The following is a 17,363-nucleotide window of genomic DNA, read 5'->3' on the forward strand; positions in this document are numbered from 1 at the left end:
CCACTTTAGAGGCAAAGGGTAGACAAAGCACACGTTAACGTCCACTAATAGCTGTCTCGATACTTTTTCTCAGATAGTGTATATTCGAGGTTTGAGTACGGAGACAATCTGCAGAGATATTGACTTACCTATTTAGGAGGTATGTGTTCAGTGCCTTGTTGAACTGATCTTCACCCAGCCAGTTGCTGAACATACGCAAGATTGAACCACCTGAAACATACACGAGATTAACATGGTGGACAGTGTATTTGCTGTAACGGGAAAACAAGAGTATATAGAATTCGATAAATCCAAACTTAAGCACCATGTTGGGCAAAAAGTGACTGAAAGTGCAGCACAGAAGTTACAACCACCATTTCAATTGTAACACCCACTTATAGAACCCATAATGAACACCCTTTTTTTGCAAAAAGAAATAGAAAAATCAGTCATCCTGACAGTGATGACAGCTACTGACAACAAAATTTACACTCTTGACTGTTTGATTAACAAGAATGTTATGTAGATACTAATGCTTATTACAAAGAAAGGATTGAATGAAAGAGTACCATATAATACGAAACAGAAACTTTAAAGAAATAATTCAAACAAATTATTATTTACGAAGGTTAAAGCCCAGACCATAAATTGACCAAAGATAACATTTATCCTTGAAGAGAGTCGTAGCCGCATCGAGGTGTAAGTTCGCTGTGAATACAATGTAACTCGGCAATGGAGATGTTAACTTCATTTCTCTCTTGTACTCTTGCAATAGTAGTACGCGTGTTAAGCGCTACTAGATTGTTTTAAAACCTATCTGAAGTTTAAAAGTTTTACGGTTGGGAGTATTAGTCAGAAGTCGGACTGGAGTAAAATCATATTTAGCGTTGAGAGATATAAGGGGATAGTTGATATATGTGACAGAAAAATATCTCGTGTGATTGTTGATTTGTGATGGGAATTAGCCTTCTTGATAATTAATAGCCACGAACATCAAAGGACACAGAAAGAGACTGATCGCCTACATAAACTCAATTATTAGACTTGAGTAGGCAACAGATAAACGCAATCACGAAGAACTTACAATTGCACCGTGTTGTCAGAAGCAATCGTCAAAGTCAGAATTGCTGATGCTAACAGACGCAGTCGCCTGAATGAGAAATAGGTGAGTGTGCTCAGTGTAGGGACAAATAATTTCGAAGAACAATTAACTTTAATTCAACTTTAATTCTTCGTGTCGCATGCATCATTTAATGGACATTTATTTTATTTGTATTTGTGGAAGTAACTGATTCTTCGGATAACATAAAAGTGAAAAGTGATTTAGTGACAATTTAACTGTAAACAGCAATAAGTTCACACCGAAATACGACGCATTGTGAACATTGCTCAAGGGTACGTTATCTCTGGAATTTCGTCGTGTAGTTGTTGAATACGTGACGTAGCGACGCCTTGGCGACGGAATAATAATTAACAACTCAATATCTTCGCAAAAATCGTGATGTGACATCGGCTTGGGTGATGGACTGATGATTCAAGACATTATATTTTCAACGTTTGAATACTCATTCTCAAACCAGGCATGAGAACTTAGCCAGCAAGTTCGCGTAAACTGATAAGTCTGTCGCGAACACCCAAAGGAATTTTGGTTATCATTTCAGATCAAGGGAGTCATCGCGTTATCGAGTGGTGCAGTCGCTATATTTATAAGCGGAGAAGAACGACAGACATGAAGCACGATTGCTTTAATTACAAGCAAGGGCGGCGCACACACTCCTGCGTGTTGCTCCATCGAGACGATGATATCAGTTTTGAGAGACAGTATCTGAAAAATAACCAAACCGCGCGAGGAGTTTGTTTTTATAATAGTTACAGATTGGCGTTGTCGTGATCGATGGACGCTGTTCCACGTCATCTCGACTTGGACGACCATCACCATCGAGTCGAGACAAAGCGAGACGTCACACAAAGGTGAAAGAGGCATTTTGCACGAAAAGGAGAATTTTCTGCAACAACATGAACAAAGATTTGAGGAAAGGACTGATGAAGTGTTTTGTACCATGTATTTTCTGAAACTGACAATGAGGAAGAAGCAAGGGTGGAGGCTTTTAAGGTGTGAACAGAAATGCTTTTAGAGTTAGAGGACTTTCGTTCTGTCGGTTACTGGTCCTTTCATTTATCATCACATTGCCAATGCAGTATCTATCAATTCATTTTGTGACCTTTGTTCATAGAGGTCAGCTAACTATAGCTTCCTTTCTGAAGCAACAGTTTATTAAATAATCCTTGTACACTGATGTGGCAAAAATCACGGGACACCTCATAATATCGTGTCGGACCTCCTTATGCTCAGCATAGTGCACCAACACGGTGTGGCGTGCACGCAATAAGTCACTGGAAGTCCCCCGCATAAATACTGAGCCATGCTCCCTCTATAGCCATCCGTAATTGCAAAAGCGTTGCTGGTGCAGGATTTTGTGCACGAACTGCCTTTTCCATTATGTCCCGTATAAGGTTCAACGGGATTCATGTCGGGTGATCTGAGTGGCCAAATCATTCACTTGAATGGTCCAGAATGTTCTTGAAACCAATCGTGAACAACTGTGGCCTGGTGACATGGCGCATTCTCGTCCATAAAAATTCCATCTGAGAATGGCTGAAAATAATCTCTCAGTAGCCAAGCATAACTATTTCCAGTCAATGATCAGTCAGTTGGAGCTGATGACCCGGTCCATTCCACATAAACACTGCCCACGCCATTATGGAGACACCACCACCTCTCACAGTGCCTTGTTGACACAGATTCGTGGGGTCTGCACTACACTTGCACCCTATCATCAGGCCTCAGTAACTGAAATTAGGACTCGTATGATCGGGCCATGGTTTTCTAGCCACATATTGTGTCCAAGCGACATAGTCCTGAGCCCAGGAGAGGTGTTGCTAGCAATGTCCTGCTGTTAACAAAGGCATTCTCATTGGTCACCTGCTGCCATAGCTCATTAATGCCAAATCTCATTGCACTGTCCTAACGGAGATGTTCATCATATGTCCCACATTGATTTCTGTGGTTATTTCACACAGTGTTACTTGTCTGTTAGCACTGACAACTCAACGCACATGCCACTGCTCTCGGTTGTTAAGTGAAGGCCATCGGCCACTAGCTCACGGTGAGAGGTAATGCCTGAAATCTGGTATTCTCGACACACTCTTGACACAGTGGATCTTGCAATGTTGAATTCTCTAACAATTTCTGAAATGGATTACCCCATGCATCTGGCTACAACTACTATTCCATTTCTGTTGTGTGACCATAATCAGGTCAGAATCTTTTTCACATAAGTCATCTGAGTACAAATGACAGCTCCACCAATGAAGTGCCCTTTTATACCTTGTAAACATGATACTTTTTTTATTTATTTTATTTATTGATTTATTTAACCTGGCAAGATTAGGGCCATCAGGCCCTCTCTTACATCTAACCAGGCATTCTACTTATTTTACATTCATATGTTTTAGTAGGCATGTTAAACTACATCTAGTACAAAAAGTGAAATAAACAATTTGAAAGGTACACCTGGAAAAATACATACATATAGAGTTTATATTCTTAGATCACAAGTACTGTTATAATTAGACATTATTGAACAGACAGATTTGAGATAGGAGTGCTGGCAGCAGGGAGTATGAGGGAGACTCATGGTGAAGGGAGGAGAAGAATAGAGAGACATGATGAAACATAATTAAGGAAATATAAAGGAAAAGAATATTGCGTGGCTAATAGAGATAGATGAAGAGGAAGGCATCTCAGGAGCAACATAGGAGACGCTAGCTTTGCTATTTGACAGATGAGGGGATTGTCCTTGTACATTAATTTTGTGGAGAACTTTATGAGGATGATAGTAGGAAATGCTTCAACTTCTTCTTAAAAGCAGCAGGAGATTGAATTTTGCGCAAGGTAAGGGGCAGTTTGTTCCAGAGGCGGACAGCGGCAACTGAGAAGGAGTTTGCAAAAGTTTTTGTTTTGTGAGTGGGCACAGTTAGGATACCAAATAAGAGTGACCTCGTGTTTCGATTATGATGACATGACAGGTTTTTAATCTCTGAAGCAAGGTACTGGGGTGTTTGCGCCTCGAGGAGTCGGTGGAGTAGACATAGAGTGTGGTAGTCGCGCAATTTGTCCGGCCGCAGCCACCCTAGCTGGGAGTATGAAGCACTAACATGATCGTATCGGCGAATGTTGCAGGTGTAACGCACACAGGCATTCATGGTTAGCTCTAGCCGTCTTTTGTTTTCACTGCTCATGCCTTGTTGAATCACATCACAATAGTGGAGGTTCGGTAGAACGAGTGCTTGCACGAGCTGGCGTTTCAAGTCCTGTGGAAATATGTTCCGAAACTTTTTGAGAGCATAGAGACAAGCAGACGTCTTTCGGCACACTGCGACTGTATTCTCCGCCCAGTTGAGATGCTCTTCCAAAGTTACACCCAAGTTCTTCACTGTTTTCTGATATGGTATTGGAGTACCGTCGAGCAGAATAGGAGGTAGCCGTTCGCGGAAATCTGAACTTATTAATTTCTGATGGGCTATTAAGATTACTTGCGTCTTTTTTGCATTTAGTTTAAGCCCCAGGTTTTTCGCCCATGTCACTACTGAAGACAGATCATCATTCATCTGAGCGATTGCAGTGTTTACATCTTCAGGTCTGACGCTTAGGTAGAGCTGGAGGTCGTCGGCATAGAAATGATATTTACAGGAGGACAGAACCGATGAAATATCGTTGACATATAAAGAAAACAAAAGTGGTCCTAAGACTGATCCTTGTGGCACTCCCGAGGAAACATGTTTCCAGGAAGATTTTCATTTACGCAGACAACACATTGCTGTCTGTCTTTTAAGTAGCTTTCAAACCATCTCATTGCACTTTCAGAGAAATTAAGCTGTTGCATTTTTCTGAGCATTATGTCAAAGTTAACAGTGTCAAAAGCTTTGCTGAAGTCCAGTAGCGTCAATATTGTTGCCTTTCGATTGTCGATGGCATATTTCAGGTCATCAGTTACTTTAATTAGAGCAGTGTTTGTGCTGTGATGTTTACGGAAACCGGATTGAAATTTGTCATATAGGCTGAATTCATGCAAGTGTTCAGTGATTTGGTCATGAACAATATATTCAAGTGCTTTGGAAACAGCAGGCAGTATGCTAATTGGTCGGTAATCACTAGGCAGTTGCGGGTTTTCGATCTTAGGGATGGGTCGAATTAGGCTTCTTTTCCATGCAGTGGGATATATTCCGTTCACGAGGGAAAAATTAAATATGTCAGTTAAGACAGGCACTAAGATATCGGCAACATTCTTAATCATGGTTATACCGATACTGTCGTTGCCTATTGCATCAGAAGAGATTCTCATTATTGCTTTTCTTGCCGTATTTGTTGTTACATGTTTTAGATGGAAGGTATCGTTGTTAGTTATCCTGTTTAGGGATTCTTGTGGACGGTAATTATCAGCTGTGCTGGTATTCAGAGGTGCAGAGAAGAATTCATTTAATTCGTTAGCTGACACATGAAAAGTGGTTTCCGATTTTGCCTTTCCGACCCCCAAGCTACGGAGATTCTTCCATAGAGTCGTGGGCGTCAGATCGCTGCATACAAGGGAGCGAGCGTGCCTGATTTTAGCATTGCGAATGCATTGTTTCACTCTGTTCCGTAGCTTTCTATATTCTTCGAAACGCTCGGGTTTCGGATCTGCCTTGAAACGCCTGTGGGCAGCATCCCTATTAGTCATCATTTGACGTAATTCAGCTGTCAGCCATGGAGCAGGAGATTTTCTTACACGGATTGTGCGCACAGGTGCATGTTTGTCATAGAGGGCAGTGAGTTTATCACCAAGTTCATCAATTTTGCCGTCGATTGTGGGTTTTCTGATTATTTGATGCCATGAGATTTTTGAGCAATCGGCTGTTAGAGCGTCAAGGTCAATACGTTTCATGTTCCTACAAGTTATGTAACGCGATTTGATCCTTGGGGGCTGCACAGAGTAGGCCAGGAATATTACATCATGTGCTGAGAGGCCAGGGGCCGATGTTTGACCAACATCTCTTACTTTGTCAGTCTGTTTCGTTGCGATTACGTCTATAAGAGTATGACTGTGCGCCGTATGGTGTGTAGGTTGTAATGGAAGAATGTTCATGCTATTGCAACTAAACAGTCTTCTTAGGTTTATTGCGGAGGGAGTGTCTCTTAGCAGGTCTATGTTCAAGTCACCCATTACGATGACATGTTCGTATTGACACTGAAGTGAATGTAATTCCGACTGGAAGGAACTCATTGAGCTTATTTTTGGCGGCTTGTACACGACGCCAGTCAAGAATTTCCGACTTTGTATATTTATTTCAATGAACATGAATTCAGCCTCTTTTTCTTCATCAGGATTTGACGTACATAAGACTTTCGCTTTGAGATCTGTTCGTATATACGCGCCGACGCCGCCACCTCGCTTTTTTGATCTGTCTGCCCTAAGAAATGTGTACCCTGGGAGATGAATAGATGCAGAGGATATGTGTGGTATCGCCATCTGTATGTGCATATCACTACCCCATGACTTTCGTCACCTCACTGTATGTGTGTTCCTGTCACTTCGAAAGCGATGACATAAAATATTTAAATTTAGTCTTATCACATTGTGGAAACAAAATGTTCTAAAAAGTAATTTAATTTTAGATTTTTTTTTAAATTCAAAGTATTGTAAGTACACTACTGGCCATTAAAATTGCTACACCAAGAAGAAATGCAGTTGATAAACAGGTATTCATTGGACAAATATATTATACTAGAACTGACATGTGATTATATTTTCACGCAATTTGGGTGCATAGATCCTGAGAAATCAGTACCCAGAATAACCACCTCTGGCTGTAATAGCGGCCTTGATGCGCCTGGGCATTGAGTCAAACAGAGCTTGGATGGCGTGTACAGGTACAGCTGCTCATGCAGCTTCAACACGATGCCACAGTACATCAAGAGTAGTGACTGGCGTATTGTGACGAGCCAGTTGCTCGGCCACCATTGACCAGACGTTTTCAATTGGTGAGAGATCTGAAGAATGTGCTGGCCAGGGCAGCAGTCGAACATTTTCTGTATCGAGAAAGGCCTGTACAGGACTTGCAACATGCAGTCTTGCATTATCCTGCTGAAATGTAGGGTTTAGCAGGGATCGAATGAAGGGTAGAGCCACGGGTCGTAAAGCATCTGAAATGTAACGTCCACTGTTCAGAGTGCTGTCAATGCGAATAAGAGGAGACCGAGACGAGTAACCAATGGCACCCCATACCATCACGTCGGCTGATACGCCAGTATGGCGATGACGAATACACCATTCCAATGTGCGTTCACCGCGATGTCGCCAAATACGGATGCGACCATCATGATGCTGTAAACAGAACCTGTATTCATCCGTAAAAATGACGTTTTGCCATTCGTGCACCCAGGTTCGTCGTCGAGTACACCATCGCAGGCGCTCCTGTCTGTGATGCAGCGTCAAGGGTAACCGCAGCCATGGTCTCCGAGCTGATTGTCCATGCTGCTGCGAACGTCATCGAACTGTTCGTGCAGATGGTTGATGTCTTGCAAACGTCCCCATCTGTTGACTCAGGGATCGAGACGTGGCTGCACGATCCGTTACAGCCGTGTGGATAAGATGCCTGTCCTCTCGACTGCCAGTGATACGAGGCCGTTGGGATCCAGCACGGCGTTCCGTATTACCCTCCTGAACCCACCGATTCCATATTCTGCTAACAGTCATTGGATCTCTGCCAACGCGAGCAGCAATGTCGCGATACGATAAATCGCAATCGTGATAGGCTACAATCCGACCTTTATCAAAGTCGGAAACGTGATGGTACGCATTTCCCCTCCTTACACGAAGCATCACAACAACGTTTCACCAGGCAACGGCGGTCATATGCTGTTTCTGTATGAGAAATCGGTTGGAAACTTTTCTCATGTCAGCACGTTGTAGGTGTCGCCACCGGCGCCAACCTTGTGTGAATGCTCTGAAAAGCTAATCATTTGCATATCACAGCATCTTCTTCCTGTCGGTTAAATTTCGCGTCTGTAGCACGTCATCTTCGTGCTGTAGCAGTTTTAATGGCCAGTAGTGTAGTATACAAAAAAAAAAAGAAATATCATTATTCTGCGTTAGTTCACAGGTATCTCTATTTTACTATCTTCATGCGTTATTTATATCTTTAAAGTTCACTGTGTTGAGAGGTTGTGCAGTAGTGGCACTGCAAGCATGTAGTTGCATCAATGCAGTTGTAAAAGTAACGAACGGCAGTTTATATAAGCCAAGAGTAATAAATTGTTGTAAAATATGCATAAATTAGTGTATTTAATCAAAATGGAGGATGAAGTTAATTCATAAAATGATCAAAATCATCAGTTCCATTTGCAGGATACGAGAACAGAAATGAATGCGGGGCAAAAATATGCAAGTTGTAAAAGAAGTATTTTTCGGAGTGAACAGTCTGAAAGCTAAGCAAAAATATAGTGGGATTTCTGTTTTCAGATATTTTTAAAAATATCACAATGTATCCGATACTTTGCCTTAATATGTAATAAGAGATCAGTATGGTAAAACCTGGCAGAAAACATATAAAGCTGAATTGATTGACTGAAAAATAATGATGTACTGAGAAAAGTAGTAGAGCAGAAAATTATTGAATGCAACAAAAAGAAGTAAAGGATACTGGATGGGATGTTTGTTAAGAAAGAAGGAGGGGATTATGAAAACATTCTCACAATATTACGTGATAGGGACGAGGAAGAGATTTCACATTGTGCACAGCATGCTACAGGAGAGCACTTTAATAGCATTAAGAAGGAAATGATTGACTGCCAGAAATAGAGATAACAAATGAACTGCCGACATGTCAGAAAATTGATGATGATGATGGCGACAGAAAAAAAAAAAACACATTAGATATTTGAAATCCTGATCAGGAAGTACCTGGATATTGATAACTGTAACAAAGATATTTAGCAGTGAAGACATACTTTAAATGTAGCTTAGCTTTTGTTGACTTCAAAGACAAAATGTATAAACTGAAACTTGCTGGCAGTTTAAAGCTGTGTGCCCGACCGAGGCTCGAACTCGGGACCTTTGCCTTTCGCGGGCAAGTGCTCACCAATTGAGCTACCCAGACACGACTCACGACCCATCCTCACAGCTTCAATTCCGCCGGAACCTCGTCTCCTACCTTCCAAACTTCACAGAAGCTCTCGTGCTTGGGTAGCTCAGTCGGCAGAGCACTTGCTTGTGAAATGCAAAGGTCCCGAGTTTGAGTCTTGGTCCAGCACACAGTTTTTATCTACCAGAAAGTTTCATATCATCGCACACTCCGCTGCAGAGTGAAAATTTCGTTCTGGAAGGTATAAACTGCTTGTCCAAGTGAACTTAACTCTGTCAAAAGTTTTGGACCTGTTTAGGTATAAGAAAATAGCAATCACCGATAGCCTGGTAAAGAGTAATAATATACTTGAGATGTATTTGGGTTGTTGCCCTAATAGTCTTTGTTTCTGTTAAAATACACTACTGTTTATAAAAATTAAAGCATTCAGAAGCAATGATATGTAATAACATGCCACAATAAGAGGACTTGTAGAACAGTGGAAGCATACTAGGTGATTTAAATAGCACAGAGATGGCATGCACGTAGGTCCAACAGCAGCCTCTTTTGTATGGCAGACAGGCAACGCTCAGTCAGTGCAGATCCATCGTATGAAGTGGAAGTGTGTAACTAACTGCCACTATGCTTCACCAACATCACAGGATGTTTATTGGCATGTGAGTGCGTTCTAACGGGGCAGAATGATTGTTATCCGGGAGGCGGGTCTGTCATTCTGTGACATTGTGGCTCATACAGGACACACTTCTTCATCAGTGAGGTGTATGTGGAACCATTGGAGAGAAGAGAACTATACACAGTGCCGACACGGTAACCACAGTGTGAGATGACTGCCATCTTGTCCGTTTGGCCATGAAGAACTGAGCAGCTTTGTCCACAGTGTTGGCATAACATTGGAGCACTGCATTGGGTGTGGACATGTCTGAGTCTCCTGTGGGCTGCATAGGTGACATGCATGCCATTGTGTCAGCTTCCACTGACCAAAACCCACCAATGCTGCAGACTGCAATGGGCATGTGAATACCTACATTGGGATGCTGAGTGGCAGAATGTATTGTTTCTGGATGCTTTTGACGTCAACTTGTCCTACAGTGACGACTGCATACAAGGTTGATGCGGCAGTGGTGAACACCATTGGGCAGACACTATTGTTCATAGCGGACAAACATCAAGTGTGATGGTTTGGGGTGCCATTGCCTATAACGTGCGATTTCACCTGCTATGTCTTGAGGGAAATCTGAATAGCTACCGCTACATCAGGGGGGGTCTTATATCCTGAGACACTGCCCCTCCTGCAGGCCATTCCTCATGCCATATTTCAGCAGGACACTGCCTGGCCCCATGCACCAAGAAATGTGAAAGCCCTCTTCAAAGAATGATGGGTACCACTGCTCCCCTGCCCTGACTGATCACCTGGCGCGTTTCCCATCGAACACGTCTGGGATACAGTCGGTAGGCAACTTGTTCGTTCAGGTCCTTCTGTAGCCACATTGATGCTTTGTGGATGCTCCTACAAACCACGTGGCAGAGTATTTCCGAGCAGCATAATCAGGTGCTCTTTGGTTTCATGCCACGACATCTAGCAGCTCCGATTGCAGCATGTGGTGGCGCTACTCCAAACTGAATTTCCACAGCCATAGTGCATGTACCGGTATGTAACGCTAATCGATTGTGTAGTGTCATGTCCCTAATTGGTGGAATAAATTTTATTGTGATCATATCTCTCAGTCTTGGTGTTTCACTTTTTCCAAACACTAGTGTACCTTGATAACAGTGAAAATGGCTGTGATATGCAATCATGATAATGTACAACACAAAACACAGTTGGAAAATTGTTGTTGCGTGGTTGCCATTGCTGTGGGATCAGCTCTGCATAGTCCCATCGTGCCAAGCGCCCAGTGCGTTCAGTGAACCTGTACATGAGATACATATTGGCCAATACTCCATCAGTGGATCTGTCAATACTGCTGTGTACCACTGTTAATGTACAGTTAACACTGCTGGGAAAAACAAAGTCAAGACGGAACAGAGCAGTACTGAGTGCAAGCCTGAGGACTGGAACATGTTTGTTTCCAAACAAGACAACCAGCACATACAGTCCGCATTTGCGCTGGTGTGCAGATATTCCCAGAGCAATACAGACACGAAGGCAAAGGTGTGTAAGTAATCAAACAAAATCCAGGTTCTCTGTAATGAGCGACCAGAGTCCACGGGTCTCCCAATACCAAAATACACAGGAAGTGTCCCTAGAAAGCCACGTTACGGGGCCTCTGCATCTGTGCAGAAACCACATAGCCTGTCGTACTGCCAAAGGCACCTTCTCAAGCAGCCCAGGCGGCGTATTCTGCAGGGAGTCCCATGAGATTCCTCCATCGAGGCGTTGTGGAATAGTAACCGGTCCAAGTATGTGGTGCCAAGAATGCCTACCTACACATTGATGCTAAACCCATGCTGATGAGAAGCCTCAGCCATTCCCGAGGATTGTCTATAGCCCACAGATGATAATTATGGATATTGATGATACAAGTTTTGATAAGGTTTGCTTCATTTGTAGAGAGGGCTGATGACAGAAATACTGTAATTGTGATAGTTTGGTTCAAAAACAACTGAAAAAATCCTTCCCATAGAATGAAACTAAAATCTTTCCACTCATTGCAGGTGACAGGGATAGTAGCAGTTGTCATGCAGGATAGGCATAATCGTACTTCGGCTTACCTCATGTTGGGGGCCCCTCACCGAGAGCGTGTACAAGGATTTGTCTCAATATCCCGTGGAACCTGGTCCTTCAAATCTGGTGTATGTACAGTCCACAGCCTCCCTCCATGTTCGTCTGTCTGAAAGGACCCGTTATCACACAAACCCCCAAAAAGGGCTTGAAACGCCGTGTGATGTGGTTGGTGTCCGTGAAGGTACTTGTTTTGGTATAGGTGACCATTTCCATCCTCTTGGCCATACACAAACACCATCTCGACTTGTTCTCGAGATGAATACCGAACTATTCTGCTGCTTACAGCATGCTGCGTCATTCACACAGCCCAACACAAAAGGAACTTTCATTCGGCAGTGCCATTTACTGTGGTGGCGATGCTTTTCCAGACACGTGTTCACAGGACCTTTTTTCCTCCATTTCCAGGAATCTTTCCCTACAGTTTGTCAGTTTTATTAGTATTCAACCTGTATAGGTTACTTGGATGGTGTAATGGTTATAGCTCAAGCGTCATAAACAAGCAGTTGTCGGTTCAAATGACATCGAGTGCTTTTAAACTTGTTACTTTTAAATCATTCTCAAATGACTTTCATCATTACTTTCATTTAATTAATGGGTTTAAATGTAATTTATTGTTTCTATTCCTGTGTCATGTCATTTTAATCACCGTACCAACTTTTTCAATTGCTCTCATTTTTTCTTCCCATAATTCTTTTTCCAGTTGGAATCTTTGTGCATGTGAAATTAATCATTTTTATTGATCTATAATAATATATTTAAACATTTGAATGTATTGATCGATCAGTTCTCGGATAGTAATTGTCACACAAAAATTTAAAACATAAATTCTTATTTCACTTTGGGCAAAATAAAGCAGATGAAGATTTAAATGGAAGAAGGACTTAGAACTAAAATAAAATTCAAGTAAAATGAGGAAGAGAAATAACGAATGCTATAATACGGATGAAAATTTAGAAAGATGACACAGAGGAAATGAAATTGATATTAATGCATGAAAATATTAAAATCACATGCACAAAGATTCGAAATGGAAAGAGAAGTACAGGAAGAAAAAAATGAAAGTAACTGAAAAAACTTAATACGGTGTTTAAAATGATGTGACAAAGGAACAGAAATAAAAAGAAACAACCCACGAACAGAATAAAAGTAATAAACAAGGTCATTTCGATAAAGACTTAAAAATAAAGAATCTGGAAGCACCTCACAAGATTTGAACCCAAAACCTCTTGCCTATGAGGCCTGGAGCGTAACCATGACACTGTGTGTGTACTTTTTTGTTTAAAGCTCTACAGCATCACACAAATTTTAAAACTCTTTTCTGTCGATTACTCACAAATGAGGGCCCACAAGGGAGAATGGTGCAGTGTGTGATGCCTGGAACCTGGGACCTTACCTACATCACCGTGTAGATGGTTCGAAACAGTCGATTGCACCACTAAGGACCTCTAATTGTCAGTAAAATTTGTTACTGTAGATATTACTCTTGACTCTAGAAGCAGAAAAGAAAAAGAATAAGGAACAAAGATGCTCTGCAAAGTAATTTGACCTGGTGTAGATCCAAAATGTGCCAATGTAATTGTAGGCATTACATTATCCGCTCAAAAGCATCCAGATACCTATTAGTGGACACTAGCGTGGGGCCTATCCACCCTTCACCTTTATGGCGGCTTGAAATCTGCTGTGGACTCTTTCAGTGAGAAGTCTGAGAATCTGTGAAGGAACGGCAGCCCATTCTGCCTTAACAGCCAAAATCAGAAGTTAGTGCTGTCGGACACTGGGATCCGGAGTGAAGTTGACGTTTTTACCGATCTCTAAAGTGTTCCGTGCGGCTCAAGTCGGAATTCTGTTTGTATTGTGTATTAAACCGACTAGGCGCTCAGTCCGGAACCGCGCGACTGCTACGGTCGCAGGTTCGAATCCTGCCTCGGGAATGGATGTGTGTGATGTCCTTAGGTTAGTCATGTTTAAGTGGCTCCAAGTTCTAGGGGACTGATGACCACAGATGTTAAGTCCCATAGTGCTCAGAGCCGTTTGAACCATTTTTTTTATTAAACCGGGGACCTAGAAACGACGGAGAGGCTTTGTCCCACCGTAGCACTCAGTGGTGCACAACACGATATCCATTCCCGGAATGGAGAAAATCTCCTACCTAGACTGGAATCGAAACTAGCCTCCTTTGGTTGGCATTCGGCCACACTGACGCCACAGCTAATGAGGCGGATCTTGTCTTTCTGATACAAACAATCACCATGTCTGAACTGTTCCTATACTGTTCGCAGTACACAGTACTATAAAATACATCAACATCTTTCCGCATTTAGTGTTTTCTTAAGCACAATAAGAGCAGTGCACCACAACCGCAAATAACACCCCCCTGTCGTAACGCAACCTCCTACTTACCTCGCTGTCGGGACTAGGCACGTCGGGTAACATTCCCAAGGCACTTGCCACAGCCGAGCCCTGAAATCAGACTATCACGGAGTACAGAGCAATTCACTATCCCAAATCACTTGTTTCCAGCCATCCACTGTCCAACGGCATTGCTCTTTACACCACCTCAAGTGTCGCTTAGCACTGACTACAGAAAGATAACTTATGAGGAGATCGTCAAGTACTGTACCCCAGTCTTCTTAACACCCTACGAACAGTCACTGTACAGCCAGACTGCTGGTAGGTCTCTGGAACTAACCCACGAGCTATTCCTTGCGCTGATTTTAGAATTTTTTTACAGCCACCTTCTGCAGTGCTGGTAAGTCCCTGTCTCTTAGTACATGAGGACATGAGGTCTGCCGGTCTGCCTCTTTTTGGTTTAGATGTAGTTGTTACTTAACATTTCCACTTCACAGTCGCATCACCAACTGTTGACCTGAGCTGCATTAGAGGAGTAGAAATGTCCCTGATGGATCTGTTACTAAGCTGACATCCAATGGCAACTCCATTATCAAGAACACTGAACTCTCCTAGAGGACGCATAGTCTAATGACTACACAATCATTTTATACCTGTCAGATCTATGAGGTTCATTCAGATGAAAGCTGGTCAGTGCGTTACCTTTGTCTTACACGTAAGGTGGCACCACGTAGCTGCTGGTATGGTGGTGCCATCTATTGGTAGAAAGACTGACGCGTGCGCACCGTTTGATGTTTCATAGCGCCAGTGTGGTTTCACACCAAAGAGAAAGCGGTCACACAAGTTGATGCAGGCGAGTAAGCAGGAATAATGAGGAGCGATTCGACTTTTGGCGATGGAGGGAGTTGGAGGCCGTGAAATGTACCAACGTATAAAGGCTGTGTACGGTGAGTCCAGTCTGAGTCGTTCAAGTGTTGTGGAATGGTGTAAATGATTCCTCGAGGGGCACGAGTCACTGGAAGACGATGCTCGTACTGTACAGGTTCGTCGTGTCATCACACCGTAAGTGGTTGTGGAAGTGAATGCTTTAGTCCCAGGCAACTGAAGAATCACTGCGGACCAGATCCATTGGTTACTGGGTATTAGCGTGCGCCCCGCCCACACCATAATGCATGACCACGTGAACTTTCGAAAAATCTGTGCGCAGTGGCTTCCCCACCAACTTGACAGCCGAACAGTACACTACTCGAATGGCGCTGTCTTTGAGTCATCTGCAACGTACCATCAGGAGGAATATGGCTTTCTGTCGCATATTGTCACAGGTGACGAAACATGGTGTCACCATTTTGAACCAGAAAGTAAGCGTCAGAGCAAGCAGTGGAAACATGCCACTTCACCACCAAAGAAAAGGCCGTGCACACCAGCTCTGGTAAGGTCATGATATCCTTCCTTTTTTGCTTGTCGACTTCCTGAAATGGGGAACCACCGTCAGTGCTCAGCGTTATCAAGCCACTTTACAGAATTACGGTATATTGATAATTTTTACTTATGGACCGTCCTGCAGCAACTGAAAAAAACACAACTTTAGTGCCATACGCGTTAATAAAGGCGAAACGCGTATGGCACTAAAATTGTGTTTTATTCAGTTGCTGTCAGACGGTCCATAAGTAAAAATTATCAATATACCGTAATATTACATGCAACTGAGGAAGACAGGACTACAAAAAGTTGAAGATGTCACTTTACAGAAGCTTAGACCAGCCATCAAGTAGAAACGCTGAGGTCCGCCAGTCACGATTACCTACTTGTTTCACTTCGATTTCTGTTCTCTTTTCCTTGTGTTTCCTTTCCTTTTTTAGTGCGTTTCTTTTCCTCTTGTTTTGCCTCTCTATGTGAGGATTTGGAATTGAGTCAGGCCTGTGTCTTTTAGGCGTTCTCCTTGTTCGCTGTCCGTCTTCGTCCCTTCACCGCATGTGTTCCTGTTTCTATGCGTTTGGGCGCTGATGACAACGCTGTTTAGCACCTGAAAACCTCAAACCACACACACACACACACACACATGTTGTCCAGTGGCGTTATCCTCGCGCATTATAATGCCCGCCCACACAATGCCAATGCGGTAAAGACGACATTGTAGCAGTTTCGGTGGGAAACGATGGGACATCCACCGTACAGTGCCGCCCTTTCACCGTGTGACTTTCACGTGTTTGGACCTCTAAAACAAGCTATTCGCGGACATGGAATCGCAACGGACGACGAAGTGTGTGACTGGGTCCAGGCCTGGATCCGACGGCAGCCTACTAGCTTCTTGAAGCATGGAATCGACCGGCTAGTGCCGCAATGGGATAAATGTGCCCACAGTTTTGGCGACTATTTTTGAGTATGTGTACTGTGTATAACTACATTTTTGAGTTAATAAAATCGTTACCGTTACTTTACAACAGTGACCGGATTTCATTTGAATGTCCCTTATGCACCTACATCTGTACTCTGCAAACCACCGTGAAGTGCACGGTATGACCCGTCGTACCAGTTATTACGTTCTCTTCCTGTTCCATTCACGCACGGAGCGCGGGAAGAATGGTTGTTTCAATGTCTCTGTGCGTCCAGTAATTATTCTAATCTTGTCCTCACGATCCCTATGTGAGTGGTATGTAGGGGTTGTAGTATATTCCTAGAGTAATCATTTAAAGCTGGTTCTTGAAACTTTGTTAATAGGATTTCTAAGGAGAGTTCCTTCAGTACCTCTAGGACTCGGATTAAACACCCCTGCAGTCATTCGTGCTGCCCTTCTCTGTATACATTCAGTATACGGGTCCCACATACTTGAGAATACTCTAGAAGCACTCACACGAGTGATTTGTAAGCACTCTCCTTTGTAGACTGCCGGCACTTCCCTAGTATTCTACCAACAAACTGAAGTCTACTACCTCCTCAACCCACGTCTGAACATATGTGATCACTCCATTTCATATCCCTACAATATGTTACATGCAGGTATGAGTTAACCGATTCCATCTGTGACTCATTAGTATTGTCTCATACGATACTAGGCTTTTTCGTTTTGTGAAGTGCACATTTTACATTTTTGAACAAAGCAAGCTACCAATCTCTTCACCACGTGTAA

The 17,363-nt window shown here is 42.9% G+C and overlaps 1 protein-coding gene across 4 annotated transcripts in view; it reads right to left on the reverse strand.

Moving 5' to 3' along the window:
* The window catches only part of LOC126199070 (aminopeptidase N-like), a 585,568-nt gene that overhangs the window by 174,042 nt on the left and 394,163 nt on the right, over window positions 1–17,363 (reverse strand). For all 4 annotated transcript variants that reach the window (XM_049935786.1, XM_049935785.1, XM_049935787.1 and 1 more), the window contains exon 8: window positions 129–210. In XM_049935786.1, coding sequence (XP_049791743.1) covers window positions 129–210 — 82 coding nt within the window. The remainder of the gene's footprint in view (window positions 1–128; window positions 211–17,363) is intronic.

This window comes from Schistocerca nitens, chromosome 8 (assembly GCF_023898315.1).
Source record: "Schistocerca nitens isolate TAMUIC-IGC-003100 chromosome 8, iqSchNite1.1, whole genome shotgun sequence".
Lineage (NCBI taxonomy): Eukaryota > Metazoa > Arthropoda > Insecta > Orthoptera > Acrididae > Schistocerca > Schistocerca nitens.